This window comes from Patiria miniata, unplaced genomic scaffold, assembly GCF_015706575.1.
Source record: "Patiria miniata isolate m_02_andy unplaced genomic scaffold, ASM1570657v1 HiC_scaffold_29, whole genome shotgun sequence".
In the NCBI taxonomy this organism is placed as follows: Eukaryota; Metazoa; Echinodermata; class Asteroidea; order Valvatida; family Asterinidae; genus Patiria; species Patiria miniata.
In genome coordinates, this window is record NW_024037068.1 from 20,040,882 (window position 1) to 20,054,715 (window position 13,834).

Here is a 13,834-nt window from a genome sequence, read left to right on the forward strand (position 1 = left end):
TTGGTGAAAATGTACATGTCATTCAGTCGAAGCCTGATAATGAGAGCAATGTTAAAGCTATAGTCCATCATTTGTAATTAGTGCATTTTGTTCGTATGAAGCAACAAAAGTGTTCAAAATCTAATGAAGGATACTGAACAACTAACCTGATGAAGTTTCAGCTCAGCTTCAGCTTCATATTCCGAGAAAAACAGCATTCTAGGATCTCAATTTCAAATCAAAAGTTGCTAAATCATGTTTCGAATTGTTTTGAATTGCAGCTTTACGCGATGTCGCGCACTGATCCGACGAATTATATCAACCGCGCGCGCCTGTGCGTCGTTCCAATGCTTGTGCGCACTGTGCCGAATAACAAAACGAACATCTAATTTAAATTTTCCTACGGTGCTTCTTAAGAAGCACCGTTGGAAATGCCTTCTTTCGTTGATTTCCTCAAAATGAGAGCTTGCCAGAAAGGATAATTTCACAGGGAGTTTAGTCCCCTTACTATCTTTCAACCAGTATGTTTTTCAACAATAATTACGCCAGTTACTTTTTTGGATAGCTGCAAATGATGGACTCGGGCTTTAATACAACATCCTGCTTATAACAAGGACAATTTTAGGTCCCAAGTCTTTGCTTTTCTTTGTTTTCCATTACTGATAATAGGCCATCAGCCTCGGTCCAAAATGTTGGCCACTGGTATCAAATGAGGGGAATAATCGTCAAAGCGATTTTTGGCAAGGTATACACCTCCAGAGTTGGAAAATATGTGATAGCATTGCAGCGGTGGCAGCTTTTTGGGTGTTATCACCCTTTTTTTTCAAAATGTCCATCAAAATGCTTGTTACCACTCTAGGGGCAGTATACCTTACGCATGCGCACTATAGCCATTTGTGCCCTGATTTGATACTGACCAAATGCCAGGCTGATGGCATGTTACACAATGTACCTGTTATAACAAGGTAATTTGTAAAGAGAAAGATTCCCATATCTGACCACCACTAATGTTTCCCTTCAGTGACCGCTATCAGAAAGTGATAATAATGTCCTTAAAAGTCAAATTTTGCAGGGAAAATATTGAAGTATTTACTGAGAAACCACTTAGAAATGTTCAAACCAGTCTTATAGGGTTTGTGCACAGGGTGACAAGTGACGGCCAGATATGGGAATCTTTCCATGTAAAGTGCCAAGGACCTTGTTATAAAGGTGTTCCACTATAATATTATTGAAAAGAATTACTAGAGCCTTGTGTTCTACATGTAGTAATAAGGGGACAATAGTGCGGTGGAACCGGTATAAATGTGTGGTTAAAACTGGTTAGGGGCCTGGCTGCCGATAATGGCCGAGCAGAATTATCCCCAAGAAAGTCGAAAAGTTGACCAACTTCCAACGATTTTACTCCATGTTCAGGCAACTTCTGTGATGTGCATTGCGCATCATGTGCCAACATCTCTGTTAAAGGGAATATACATCATTTGCTTTTGCTGTAATTTTCAGAAATGGATGGAATTTGGGGGTTGGAAATATATAGCAAATATAGTTACACTGACTTTTTTGAGGTTTTGGGTTCGAAAATGCTATAAAAACCAAGAAAAACAATCATTTTCCTGTAGTTTGGTTCCCCGACTCCATATAAGAAGAAACAGAGCAGTTTACATACATTGGGGAATTGTAAGGTCAGGGAACCAGTCTAGCTGGCTTGTACCCGTTCATAGGTGTGTAATCGATTGCAAACAAGTGCGATGGTCAATTGGGGCCAGTATTTGAAAAAAAGCCAGTTTTTTCCAACGCTGGTCGGCCGACCAGCGTTGGAAATTGATACAAAAATACCACTTTTCTTGAAAATGACAGTATACCAGGTGCCATGATTTTACAGGATGCTTTACACTGTCATTCACTAACAGTCCAGCAAGGTATTTCAAAATGATTTGGTAGTTTTATTTTTTGATGTTTGCAAATGTTGTATTTTCCCTTTAAGCAGTGGTTCTCAAATACCGGTACCTGGTTGTAGCCGGTGCACACGGTATGCATACTGCGTGCATGTGGGGCGGAGTGCAGCGTCTCGCACACTGTTTTAAGACTGGTCTTAAACCCATGTGACAGGTTCTTGACCAATAGCAATGGATGAACTATTTGAAGCATTTATTAATGCCTTATCAGGGGTGTGAGTGACCACTGATAATAGTGATAAAAACAGCTGAAAAAGGTGTAAAAAAGCTGAACATTGGAAATCTCCTATACTTTTGTACACAGCCAGTGAGGGAAAAAAGCTGAAATCCAAAACAAAAAAAGCTGAAATCAGCTTTAAAGCTGAGATTTCACACCCCTGCTTATAAATGCGATGTGCTTTCTTTGGACACGGTTTCACTTCAAAAATCTTTCAAATATTTCATTTTATTTTGATAGTTGTTTCACTTAAAATCAGCAGTACTGGACAATGTTTCTTCTTGTTGGAAACTGCACTGCCAAAACTAATATGTGCAGTGCCTAATTTCCTCTTCAGTTTTGTGTGTTTTGTGATTGGAATCTGATTTTTTTAAATGCTGTCTTTCTGCTATAAGCTCTGTTTATGGCTAAAGGAATGTACATCATTGGCTGTCGCTGTAATTTTCAGAAATGAACTAGTTGAGGGGTTAGTATAATAGATCAAAATATTGTTACACTGACATACTTGAGGTTTTGTGTCCGAAAATGCTGGAAAAACCAAGAAAACCAAAAATGTTCAAGTAGTCTGGTTCCCCGACTCCACTAAATATGAAATGGATCAATTTATACATGTAGATGCCGGAAAATTGTAAGGTACATGTAAGGGAACCAGTCTAGCTGGCCTGCACCCATTCACGAACATATAACCAATAGCAAACCCAATTTGGACTGAAACAAATGGTAAATATGGAGCAGTAGTTGAAAAATTGTTAGGTTTTTCCAACGATGGTCGGCCGACCACCGTTGGAAATGTATACAAAAATACCATTTTCTTGAAAATGACTTCACACCAGGTCCCATATTTTACAGAATGCTTAGACTGTCATTAACCAACATCCTAGTAAGGTATTTCGTAAAAACTTGGTAGTTTTATTTTTTGATGTTTGCAAATGTTGTATTTTCCCTTTAAAACACACACATAGGCAGTCACATGTCTTTCACATTATTTTTTATTACCTTGTATTCAGTGTATAATTTTTTTTTTAAATGCCCTGATTTATCCATAATTCAATTATTCACCAACATGTAAAATGTATGATAAAATGTATACTGTATCTTATTTTAATTAGAACTAGAACTTTTTTTGAGACGTAGATTTTTGATTTGTTATGTTGCTAGTAAATACATTCTGTCCAGAGCCAATACATGTACATACATGCACAGTACATTGCAATAGAAAGTTTACACTGCGAATGGGAATGGGAAATTATGTAAAAAGAATTAGCATTCATCCAAGACTGATGTTGATAGTGCCCACAACCACCACGGTGGTTTTATCGCGCTCGCTGGTCATCAGTAACGGCTGCAGTAAGGGAGCAAAATCTAAATACAGTCTTGGACAAAGACTATCAACTCAATAAGCACTTTCACGGTGCGCCATCTTTGTTCACGGGGCAAAAAGAACAGGCGTTGCTAGACGTGAGCTTGCTCAGCAACGTGTGTTCGTTTTGCCCCTTGAACAAGATGGCGCATATTTCCACGAAAGTGGCATGACATTAGCACACTGTTTTAGCATGCGAGTCTAACCCTAACCGCTAGGCCATGCGCCCCAGAGTAACTGATCGGCAGGGTGACCGTAAGGTCAGAGCCAAATTCTGCTAAATGTGCATCAAAAATCTGTCAGATTTATCAAAAATCTGCCAAATTCCCCCAGAATTACTCGAAATACACTAATAAACACTTAAAATCACCTGCAGATTGGTAGTATTGTCTTAATTAAGATTCAAATTACATAAGAACAATCTAGTCACATAAAGATGTTGTGAAATTATTGGAAAATTTCGGGCAAAACGCGGATCCGGCCACAACAAAGTCCGTTTCCCAGTGAACCTCAGCATCTAGACCAGCCAACCTGTCCCATTACGGAAGGGTTTGTTTGAAAGGATTGAAGCTTTTTTTAAACAAATAACCACTTTTTTGTTCAAATTTGCTGTTTTTCTGTCAAATAACCATTTTTGCAGAATTCTGCCAGAAATCTGCCAAAAAAATCCATTCTGTCAAATTTTCTGTCAAACTCGTTTTTTAACAAGAATTATGTCAAAGTTAGCCGAAATTTGGCTAAAACGGTCACACTGCTGATCGGTTAATAGTTATATGAATTACATGTACAAACCTGAATTCTTAAATTTCAATTTGTGAGGACCTACAGTACTCAGTAGTAAAAATACATCTTTTTTTTTATAATAAGCCTACATGTAGTTTTATGCATGCTTAAATAAACATAATACCTGTACATTTTACTTTGTAATTAATCTCTTTCCATGTGTAGATTTAGAGAACATTATAAAAACAAAAGAGTGTACTTGTGTTAAATATTTATTTTAATCTTCTAAATTTTCTTTCTTTGAATGTAAAACATTATTAGACTATTTTGCACAAATGAGATTGTCCTGCCAAGGCAACAAGTGTCATATTGCCCACATAAAAACCTTAAAATTGAAAATGAAAAAATGTGTATCATTTGAATTGTATTATTCCAATAATAACATTGTTTTTTGAGAAAATAAATTCTGGATTTCATTTTGTATCATTGGATTCTTCATTCTTGGCTTCATGAATATTATGGAATGTCTTGCAAAATGCAGTAGTGAAACTTGTACATGGAGTAGTATTTTTAATCCTCATTCGTTGGGTCCAAGAAAGGCCAAGTTCGGGCAAGGACCATTAGTCGACTAGTGGTTGATTTGTGACGTACCTTACGCCTGCGCACTGATAGCAACATGCGAACGTCTCTAGTCAAACGCTGGTCAAAATGTCATCGCAAAACTTCTGGATCCTGGCTCTCTGCTAGCGTTATGAATGCGCGCGGCTATTGGTTACCAGCGAAGCAACCAACCCCAGTAGGCTGGTTCCAAATAGTCGACTAGCGAAGTCAACCACCATCGACCAGACAGAGTTCGGGCAAACGTTAGTTAACCATTGGTCAACTATAGTCCTTGCGCGAACTTGGCCTAAGTCGCCAACACTGAGTGCACGCACGTGACTAAGCACTTTGAAATTCTCATTTTACTAATTGTGCGTAACACATTATGCTATGGGCTCCGTGCACAAGTACCCCCTCAACGGTAAGAAAGGGAGAGTTAGGGGACCACTGGGAGGGACATTCTTACGCGTTGCTGACGCTCACGCAAAAAAACGCTAGTGGCTTTGTGCACATTGTGAATAAAATAAGCCGTGCGTACTTCACCTTGTGCCATACGCAAGTGAACCAGTACGTGCACGCAGTGTGTCCCCTCCCCTGAGCTCTCAAAAGTGGTAAAAAAGCGCCCTCGCTTGTTTGCGCACGGAGCCAATATCAGTTTGGATAACGCTCAAGCTTGGAATACAAACACAGATAGGTTAATAACCATGCTAAAAACGCATCAGTCCTGCTTGTTCCGTCTCGCCTCAATTTCTTGCTTGGCCGCTTCCAGGATCTTGTCGGCGCCATTTTTGAGCATCGCCGTGGCAACAGTGGACCCGAGTTGCTCGGCAGCCTGCAAGGCATCATGGGATAGGTTGGGGGCAACGGTGAAGGAGTAGAGTCGGAAGGGATCGGTGCGGTCCGAGGGCTCCTGATGAAAAAATACAATTATTTTTAATTTTTTAAAAATAAATTAGGGCACAAAAGGAGACCATTGGATTACCGTAAAATGTGAATTCCATTATCAGGCTTTGCATCTTGGAAAGTAAAACTTGGAAGAAATTTGCAGACACAAAGCACAGAGAATGTGTTCTTGGGCAAGATATTTTACGACAATTGCATCTCCACTCGCAGGTATAAATGGTACCTGTGAGGGTAGAAACATGGGCCCAATTTCACGGCTCTGCTTACCGTCAGCGACAATCCCTGCTTACCGTAGCAGAAAACTCCATGCTTACAGTGAGCGTATTTCACAGGTTAGCAAGGTATTTTGGCTTTTGCACATGCGTACATCCTGAAACTAAGGATAGCACGGGATGGTGATCGTAAGCACGGAATTCTGTGGTAAGCAGAGCCATGAACTTTTGGCTACAGTGCGTTGATTTGAAGCTGCTGCATCAAACTGGTATGAATCATTCCCGTTTGGTTACTGTTTTTTAAACATGTTACAGTTCTGATAAACCTTACAGCCAATTTGATCTTTTTTTGGGGGGGGGGGGAGAAATGGCAGAATATAACATGACCATTTGCCCTTTTTTTGGAAACTGCATGATCATGGAGATTTTTTTCTGTTTTTTTTCTTTTGGCAGAAAGCGTAAATTTAGGTATGTCAGTAGAACTGGATGGTCCCAAACTTTCATTATACACAGGGGAGTGTTAAGCAGCATCCCCACCCTACCCCCCTCCCTTTTGCTATGCTATAAAACAGCCTGATGCGTACCACTTTCTCTAGTGAGTTCGGAGGCAAGGCAACCGATTGCGTCTCTTCTACACACTCCGAACCGTCGAGGCTAAATGCTGCTGCTCTTAATCTTATCTGCAAAGAACAAAAAAATACAGTGGATATTTCACAGAAGCCTAGGAATGTTCACAGACAATTGTAAACCAATGGACTCCGTGCAAGAACAATAGAGGGCGCTTTGTGACCCCTTTCGAGAGCTCCAGTGGGAGGGACACGCTGCATGCGCGTACTGGTTCGTGCCCTTATGATGCTTTTCGTGCGCACTACTAGTCAGTTTTATACTGAATGTGCACAAACCCGTGGAATCTTCGCGTGAGAGTCGGGCGCCATCAGCGATGCGTTTGAATGTCCCTTCCAGTGGTCTCCCCCAACTCTCTCTAGGAACCGTTGAGGGGGTACTAGTGCACGGAGTCTATATCTCGATCAGTGCAAGAAACATTGGGGTTTCTGTCTGGCCATGTTCAATGCAAGGCCAGCGGATATTATTATTATTATTATTATTAATTTCTGGTAATGAAACCAAGGATTCCTCATAAGCACTCCTAGGCACTGTTACTCGTAAGCCTGAAGAAACTCATACAGAGAAGACTATCAAGAAATTACAGTTATAGATGCGGGAAAACCCGAGAAGCATATTTTGGGGAAACCACACGGCATCAAGCAGGGACTGAAAAAAACCCAATCCACTTGTGGACCACGCCAGGAATCTAACTCAGCGAGGCAAGAACAACTGTGCAAATCTTTCGGGGATCATGAAAGAGAAGACAAGCCTGGGTTGGATTCGAACGCGAGTCACAAGAGGTGGAAGGCTATGATTCATTGACAAATCGGGGAACCCCCGATATAGGGCTGGATCTGGAGCTCAGTTGGTAGAGCACCGGAATGGTAATCCAGAGGTCACAGGTTCAAACCCCACCCCAGTCAATTCCTTTGTTCAACTTTTAAAACTTATCATAATGCACCTAGTCAGTTTCCCTTTGTGGTTTATTTTAAAAAAGCTGTATCCTCTTTGAGTGATTCCTGTTCACTATTTCCCAGGTTTGCAGCAGTGCTGAGGCATTCCCCAGGGCACAAGCATCCAGCAGTCACACCCCACTGAACACGCACAACCTCATCCACAGCCCATCATTCACCCTCCTGAGGACGGGCAGAGCACACTGTCCGAAACGTCGAGTTCTACACTCAACCAACCGGTTCTTTTCAGAACCACACTTCTTCCAAGAAGAGATTACTTTCTACTTTATCTCACCCTGCATTCAAAGCTTATATAGCATTGCTTATGTTGCTAGCATCGTGACTTTGGGCGTGATCCCTTTTTACTTTCTAAAAGTACCGTATGATTCTATTTTATTCGATTATGGTGTACCTTTCCGTCAGCGACTTGCGAGTCTGCTGCCACCGGTGCACTGCAGCCCCCTTGTAGCGTCCGCAGCAAGGCCCGCTCGCAGACGCACTGCAGTAGCGTCACTGGGTCATGTAGCGTGGACAGAAACCGCATCAGTCGTGGGTTGTCGGACCTACACTCGGTGGCCATGGCGCCTTGGCACGGGGAGTACATGCAGACATCGGGATGAAGAACCTAAAAATTATACCATGGATAAAAACATGAAATACTTGGAAATGACTGGTCTGAGCCCAAATCAGGACTGCGTGCCAAAAGTGGAGGAGTGTTTGTTCTTTAAATCAGAATCTGTAAAACTTTCCTATAGTTTTCATTTGTTTTTGTTTTTCTCCTAGTCTGGTTCCAATCCAAGACCCCAAAAAATGGACAAATCTTAGGTCAGGTAGCCGCTTCATGGCTAAAAATAAACATGACCAAAAACAGGCAGGATCTGAAACCGTAACAAGTTAACCGCACAGATTTCGTTGACACTCAGATACGTTCAAGGGGGGGGGGGGGGGGGGGGGTGCTGGGGGAGGGGGCAGGTAGGGGGGGTGGGAGAGGGAATTTCAGGAGGGGGGCGGATGTTTGGGCTGGTAAGGGGAGGGGGTAGGGGGGAGTTCGGAGGATGTTTGTGACGTGGAGGATGTTCAGAAGAGGGGAGGGAGTTGGGTATCTCACCTGACTTATTCTGTGTTCCCATGCCATTCTGTGCAATCCAGCTGCCGCTAAGATCAAGCACGTGTAGTTATCGCCTTCGTCTAGTTTACGCAACCTTGTGTTCAGATTACCGCGCTGAGACGAGTTAAGGTCATTTATGAAATCAGGACTCAAATTTAATGTAGACATCTCCAGAACACAGCACTTCCTAATCACCCATAAAAAGTTCTGCATGTGGGATACACTATAAGCCAACATACAAGCAACAAGGTCGTAACTCAATTCTACAACAAAGTCGTATCTCGCGCGAATACGCTCTGTGCAAAAGGTCGTATCTTGACGTTCATTGACTTTGTGTGTACATCCGGGTTGTTTTAAGTGAGATACGACATTTTAACATTCTGAAACGGCCCATTTTAGGAGATACGACCTTGTTGCACGGACACGACGATATGGTGTAGGAGATTGTTAAAGGTATAGTCCATCATCTGTAATTTGTGCATTTTGTTCGTTTGAAGCAACAAAAGTTCTCAAAATCTAAAGAAGGATGCTGAACAACTAACCTGATGAAGTTGATGAAGCTGTATATTTTGAGATAAACAGCATTCTAGGATCTCGATTTCAAATCAAAAGTTGCTGAATCATGTTTTGAATTGGGCCTGAATTCAGCGTCCGAGACACATTCTCACTGAGCCGATTGTAGCTACGCGATGTCGCGCACTGATCCGACGAATCATAGCAACCGCGCACGCGTGTGCTTCGTGCCAATGCTTGCGCACGCTTCGCCGAATAACAAAACGAACTACTAATTTACATTTTCCTACGGTGCGTCTTAAGAGGCACCGTTGGAGGAAAGGCCTTCTTTCGTTGATTACTTCAAAATGACAGCTTGCCAGAGAGAATAATTTCACAGGGAGTTTAGTCCCCCTTACTATCTTTCAACCAAGTATGTTTGTCAACAAGAATTACGTCAGTTACTTTTTGGATAGTTGCAAATGATGGACTATAGCTTTAAGCCAGCTGTGCGCCTACCGGTCACCTGCTTTTGTCTGTTGATGGAATTTGACCATCACAGTGCCTACAAGAAATATGATCTGACTATTTGTGACTAGCCTACCACAAATAGTCAGGGGAACAGGATTGAATGTTTTAATTGTCTGTGGATAATCAAACAAAAGGATGATTAACTGGCATGAACAGATACCTGGACAGGTACTTAACTGACTGAAACATTCCACTAGCGGGTTGTCACACTATCTAGGACTCTTGTAAAGGATACAACGTCCTTAAACTCCAGATGTGGAAACTTCCTTTTGAGTTGAGCTACACGGCGCACAGAACTTGTGCCAACTACACTGTCAAAAGGAAAAAAATGAGGGATAAAACCAGTTCATTTTTATAGGAGACAAAAGAAATAAAGCAATGACTTGAAAACAACTGTCACAATGAGCACATTGACAATGACATTGATGGCAATGACATTGGCCATGACATTCCAACAACGACTACGATGTTTATGTTGTTGATTTTGACACTAAAAGATATCATTGTAATGACAATGACAGTGACAATGAAGATGACAATGACAGTGACACTGATGGTGACAATGACGATGACAATAACATTAACAATTACAGTAACAACGGCAAAGGCAGCGAGGATGACAGTGAAAATGACGATGACACTGACACTGGCAATGACACTGGCAATGACACTGACAATCACCATGACAATGATGGTGACACTGATGACATTAACATTAACAATGACGATGATGACAATGGCAATGAAGATAAAAATGACAGTGATGGCGACAGCTACGATGACAATGACTATGACAATGATTGAGGCAATGGTCACCCTTCCACTGAACAAATTCAAGAAATAACGGATGATTTTGGAGGACTGAGGCTGAAACCAATTTTTACATGGTGGCAATTGGAGGATTTTGCAGGATTGCGGATGGTTCCAAACCAAGAGGGCCTAGGGGGTAAGGGTTAACTTACCTTCCCGGTGGGAGCGTCTCCAGAGTTCTCCCAGCATGCTTTTTGCTCAGCACCAATGCATCGTGGGGATCATCTCGTCTGCAAATTCGCAGAACAAAAATTAAAAATCACCATAATTTTAGGCTCAATCTTGAGCAGTTTTGAAATAGGTTGACGCGTGCACTAACTTAAATATGTGTTCCATTATCCTTCCTAGTAGAAGGTTAATTTATTTAGAGCAATATGTTACACTAAAACCCTGCAGGTCAGTTTCAGGCGAAGTAATCTCACAGAGTCGATCACTGCACACAAAGAAAACAGCACTGTGGAGAGCAGTGAAGCATGACTGAATCTGCCTGCTTGCCCTGAGCTTAACCACGCAAAAGAATTGTGCAGTGATTTGAAGTGTTTTCAATACTCCACAGAAGATTACCTCAAAGGTATTTGAAGTGTGGGTGCTAACTCTATGGGCAAAAGTGGGTTTACACAAGAATGAATATTTGTGTTAAAGATATAGTCCATCATTTGTAATTTGTGCATTTTGTTCGTTTGAAGCAACAAAAGTGGTCAAAATCTAATGAAGGATACTGAACAACCAACCTAATGAAGTTTCAGCTCAGCTTCAGCTGTTATGTATTCCGAGAAAAACAGCATTCTAGGATCTCAATTTCAAATCAAAAGTTGCTGAATCATGTTTTGAATTGTTTTGAATTGCAGCTATACGCGACGTCGCTCACTGATCCGACGAATTATAGCAACCGCGTGCGCCTGTGCGTCGTGCCAATGCTTGCGCGCGCTGCGCCGAATAACAAAACGAACTACTTATTTAAATTTTCCTACGGTGCGTCTTAAGACGCACCGTTGGAAAGGCCTTCTTTCGTTGATTACTTCAAAATGATAGCTTGCCAGAAAGATGAATTTCACAGGGAGTTTAGTCCACTTACTATCTTTCAACCAAGTATGTTTTTCAACAATAATACGCCAGTTACTTTTTCGGATGGCTGCAAATGATGGACTATAGCTTTAATTTGAAAACTTTATACAGATACGTACTTGCAGACTGTCGCTATCACCATACCGTCTGGCAACACGGAGGGCAGGTCCTTCAGGGAATGGACGATCATGTCGATTTTGTCATCGGCTAGCGCCCTCTCCAGTTCCTTGGTGAACAGGCTGGAGATGCCGATGCTGGAAAGCGGCTTGTCTTGGATTGTGTCTCCGATCGTTTCCATGGTGACTGCAGAGAGAAAACAAACAGTGTTGTGATCAGGATCCTTTTGATGGATCACAGATGCATCTCAAGCAATCACAAGTCATCACAGGTCATCACAAGTCCATCACAAGTCATTGCAAGTCTATCACAAGCCATCACAAGTCATGACAAGTCTGGCACAAGTCCATCAAAAGATTGTCAAAAATAAATCACAACTCATCACAAGTCCATCACAAGTCCATCACAAGTCATCACAAGTCATCACAAGTCAATCACAAGTCCATCACAAGTCCATTACAATTCATCACAAGTCATCACAAGTCATAACAAGTTCATCACAAGTCTATCACTAGTTCATCACTAGTTCATCACAAGTCCATCACAATTCATCACAAGTCTATCACCAGTCCATCACAAGTCTTTCACAAGTCCATTACAATTCATCACAAGTCATCACAAGCCATCACAAGATTGTCAAAAGTAAATCACAACTCATCACAACTCATAACAGGTCATCACAAGTCACCACAAGTTCATCAGAGGTCAATTACAATTCATCACAAGTCATAACAAGTCCATCACAAGTCTATCACTAGTCCATCACAAGCCCATTACAATTCATCACAAGTCATGACAAGTCATCACAAGAGTTCGGATCAGACCTCGAAGCAAATTTTTGTTGACTGTGAACATTTCCTAAACCTTTCCTGAAAATTTCCAAAGCCTTCTTGTGATGCAAGGCAGCTTTGAGATCAGCGCAGTCAGGTTTCTATACTCACAGGTCTCCATCCATAGTCTTAGGTGGAGAGAGGCAATTGCAATAAAGTGTCTTGCCCAAGAACAGTACTGACCTAATTGTTACCCATGATCACTTACCGACTTCAAATTTTTGATCCGGGGACAGTTCCTGCAGCCTTTCTATCACCGTGTTGGTTTGAATGAGAGCCAGCTGAAAAAAAAAATTGAAAATTTAACATTGTTCTACAAAACATTGAAAAACAAAACAATGGGGAAGTCGGGGACTTGTAAAGAAGTTATGTCCACGCTCTTCAATAGATTTAATTTGTTGTAATTAAAAAATAAGTTTTGTTTTACAAGTGGACTGGGTCCCGGGCCCAACATTACAGATTCTTAATGGGTGGGTGGGTGGGGGACCATTCTACCTTGTTTGAACAAAATTATTGTCAGCTAGGCCGCAAATAATTTGTAATTTGTGAAGTGACGTTAGGCCTAATTTATTTTTGGCCAAGTAAAAAAATAAACCAGTTTCTTGTCCCAGCCTGCTTCTTTTTCGTCCCGGCCACCTACTTTTTAAATTTAAAAAAAAAAATTGTAGGCCTATTCAACAATCAACATTTTCTTAATGTTCTTCCCGCAAACATGGCAAAATTGTAACGTTAGCTTTCTAACAGTGTCAGTGACTGTAAGGCCTGGTTCTATTTTGCGGTTGACGTCTTATTCTTAATAAATAATAAAAAATAATAATTTAGCATGTTTTGGCCTTCTTCTACAACATGCATGTACAAGAAAATAGCAATTTAAAAACAAAATCTACTTTTTTAGGATTACAAATAATATAAAATTCAACTGGTTCACTGCCCCCATATTGTGCACACATGGGGGGGGGGGGAGGGGCATCAAATTTAAGTACGTAAACTTCAATAACCAAGCGCCCTCTGTCGTTTTGAATCATAAAATGCAGGCTATTTCAATTACAATGCCAAGTACAATTGCCCTTTTTTTTTTTACTAAATACCTCGCTTTTTCGAGAGCCCACACGAATCACATTTGGTACTTCGCCTTCTATTTCGTCTGCCATTGTCGAACATCCAATGCACCTTCTAAAATTATGACAACTGTTACTTTTAAAATAAAATTGACCAAAAAGTGTAAGCAAAGCACACACACCGGTTTCACGTGCGTTCTCGAACGCGAGTCGTAACAACCTCGTATACCGCACCAGTGATCTCGCTTCGGAAAAAGTGTACTCTTTTTGTAAGGTTCGGGGTTAGATTTTTTATTTTGCTATTACAACCCTGAGAAC

The 13,834-nt window shown here is 41.2% G+C and overlaps 1 protein-coding gene across 1 annotated transcript; it reads right to left on the reverse strand.

Annotated features, from left to right (window-relative positions):
* Positions 1–4,706: 4,706 nt before the first annotated feature.
* Positions 4,707–13,780, reverse strand: LOC119736094 (porphobilinogen deaminase-like). The gene is made up of 9 exons (XM_038210100.1): positions 13,547–13,780; positions 12,667–12,739; positions 11,631–11,814; positions 10,599–10,676; positions 9,872–9,947; positions 8,614–8,727; positions 7,918–8,130; positions 6,531–6,626; positions 4,707–5,741 (listed from the first exon to the last, which is right to left on the reverse strand). The coding sequence occupies exons 1-9, from the start codon at positions 13,607–13,609 to the stop codon at positions 5,550–5,552; spliced, it is 1,089 nt and encodes a 362-aa protein (XP_038066028.1). The 5' UTR covers positions 13,610–13,780; the 3' UTR covers positions 4,707–5,549.
* Between the last annotated feature and the right edge of the window lie 54 nt (positions 13,781–13,834).

Coding starts and splice junctions, on each gene's coding strand:
- LOC119736094 (XM_038210100.1), bottom strand. CDS start 13,609: ATGGCAGACGAAATAGAAGGCGAAGTACCAAATGTGATTCGTGTGGGC. Junction 8,728..9,871: donor ATCTGGAGTTTAAGGACGTT/GTATCCTTTACA, acceptor AACTCGTCTCAG/CGCGGTAATCTGAACACAAG. Junction 5,742..6,530: donor CGAACTCACTAGAGAAAGTG/GTACGCATCAGG, acceptor TTTTTTCATCAG/GAGCCCTCGGACCGCACCGA.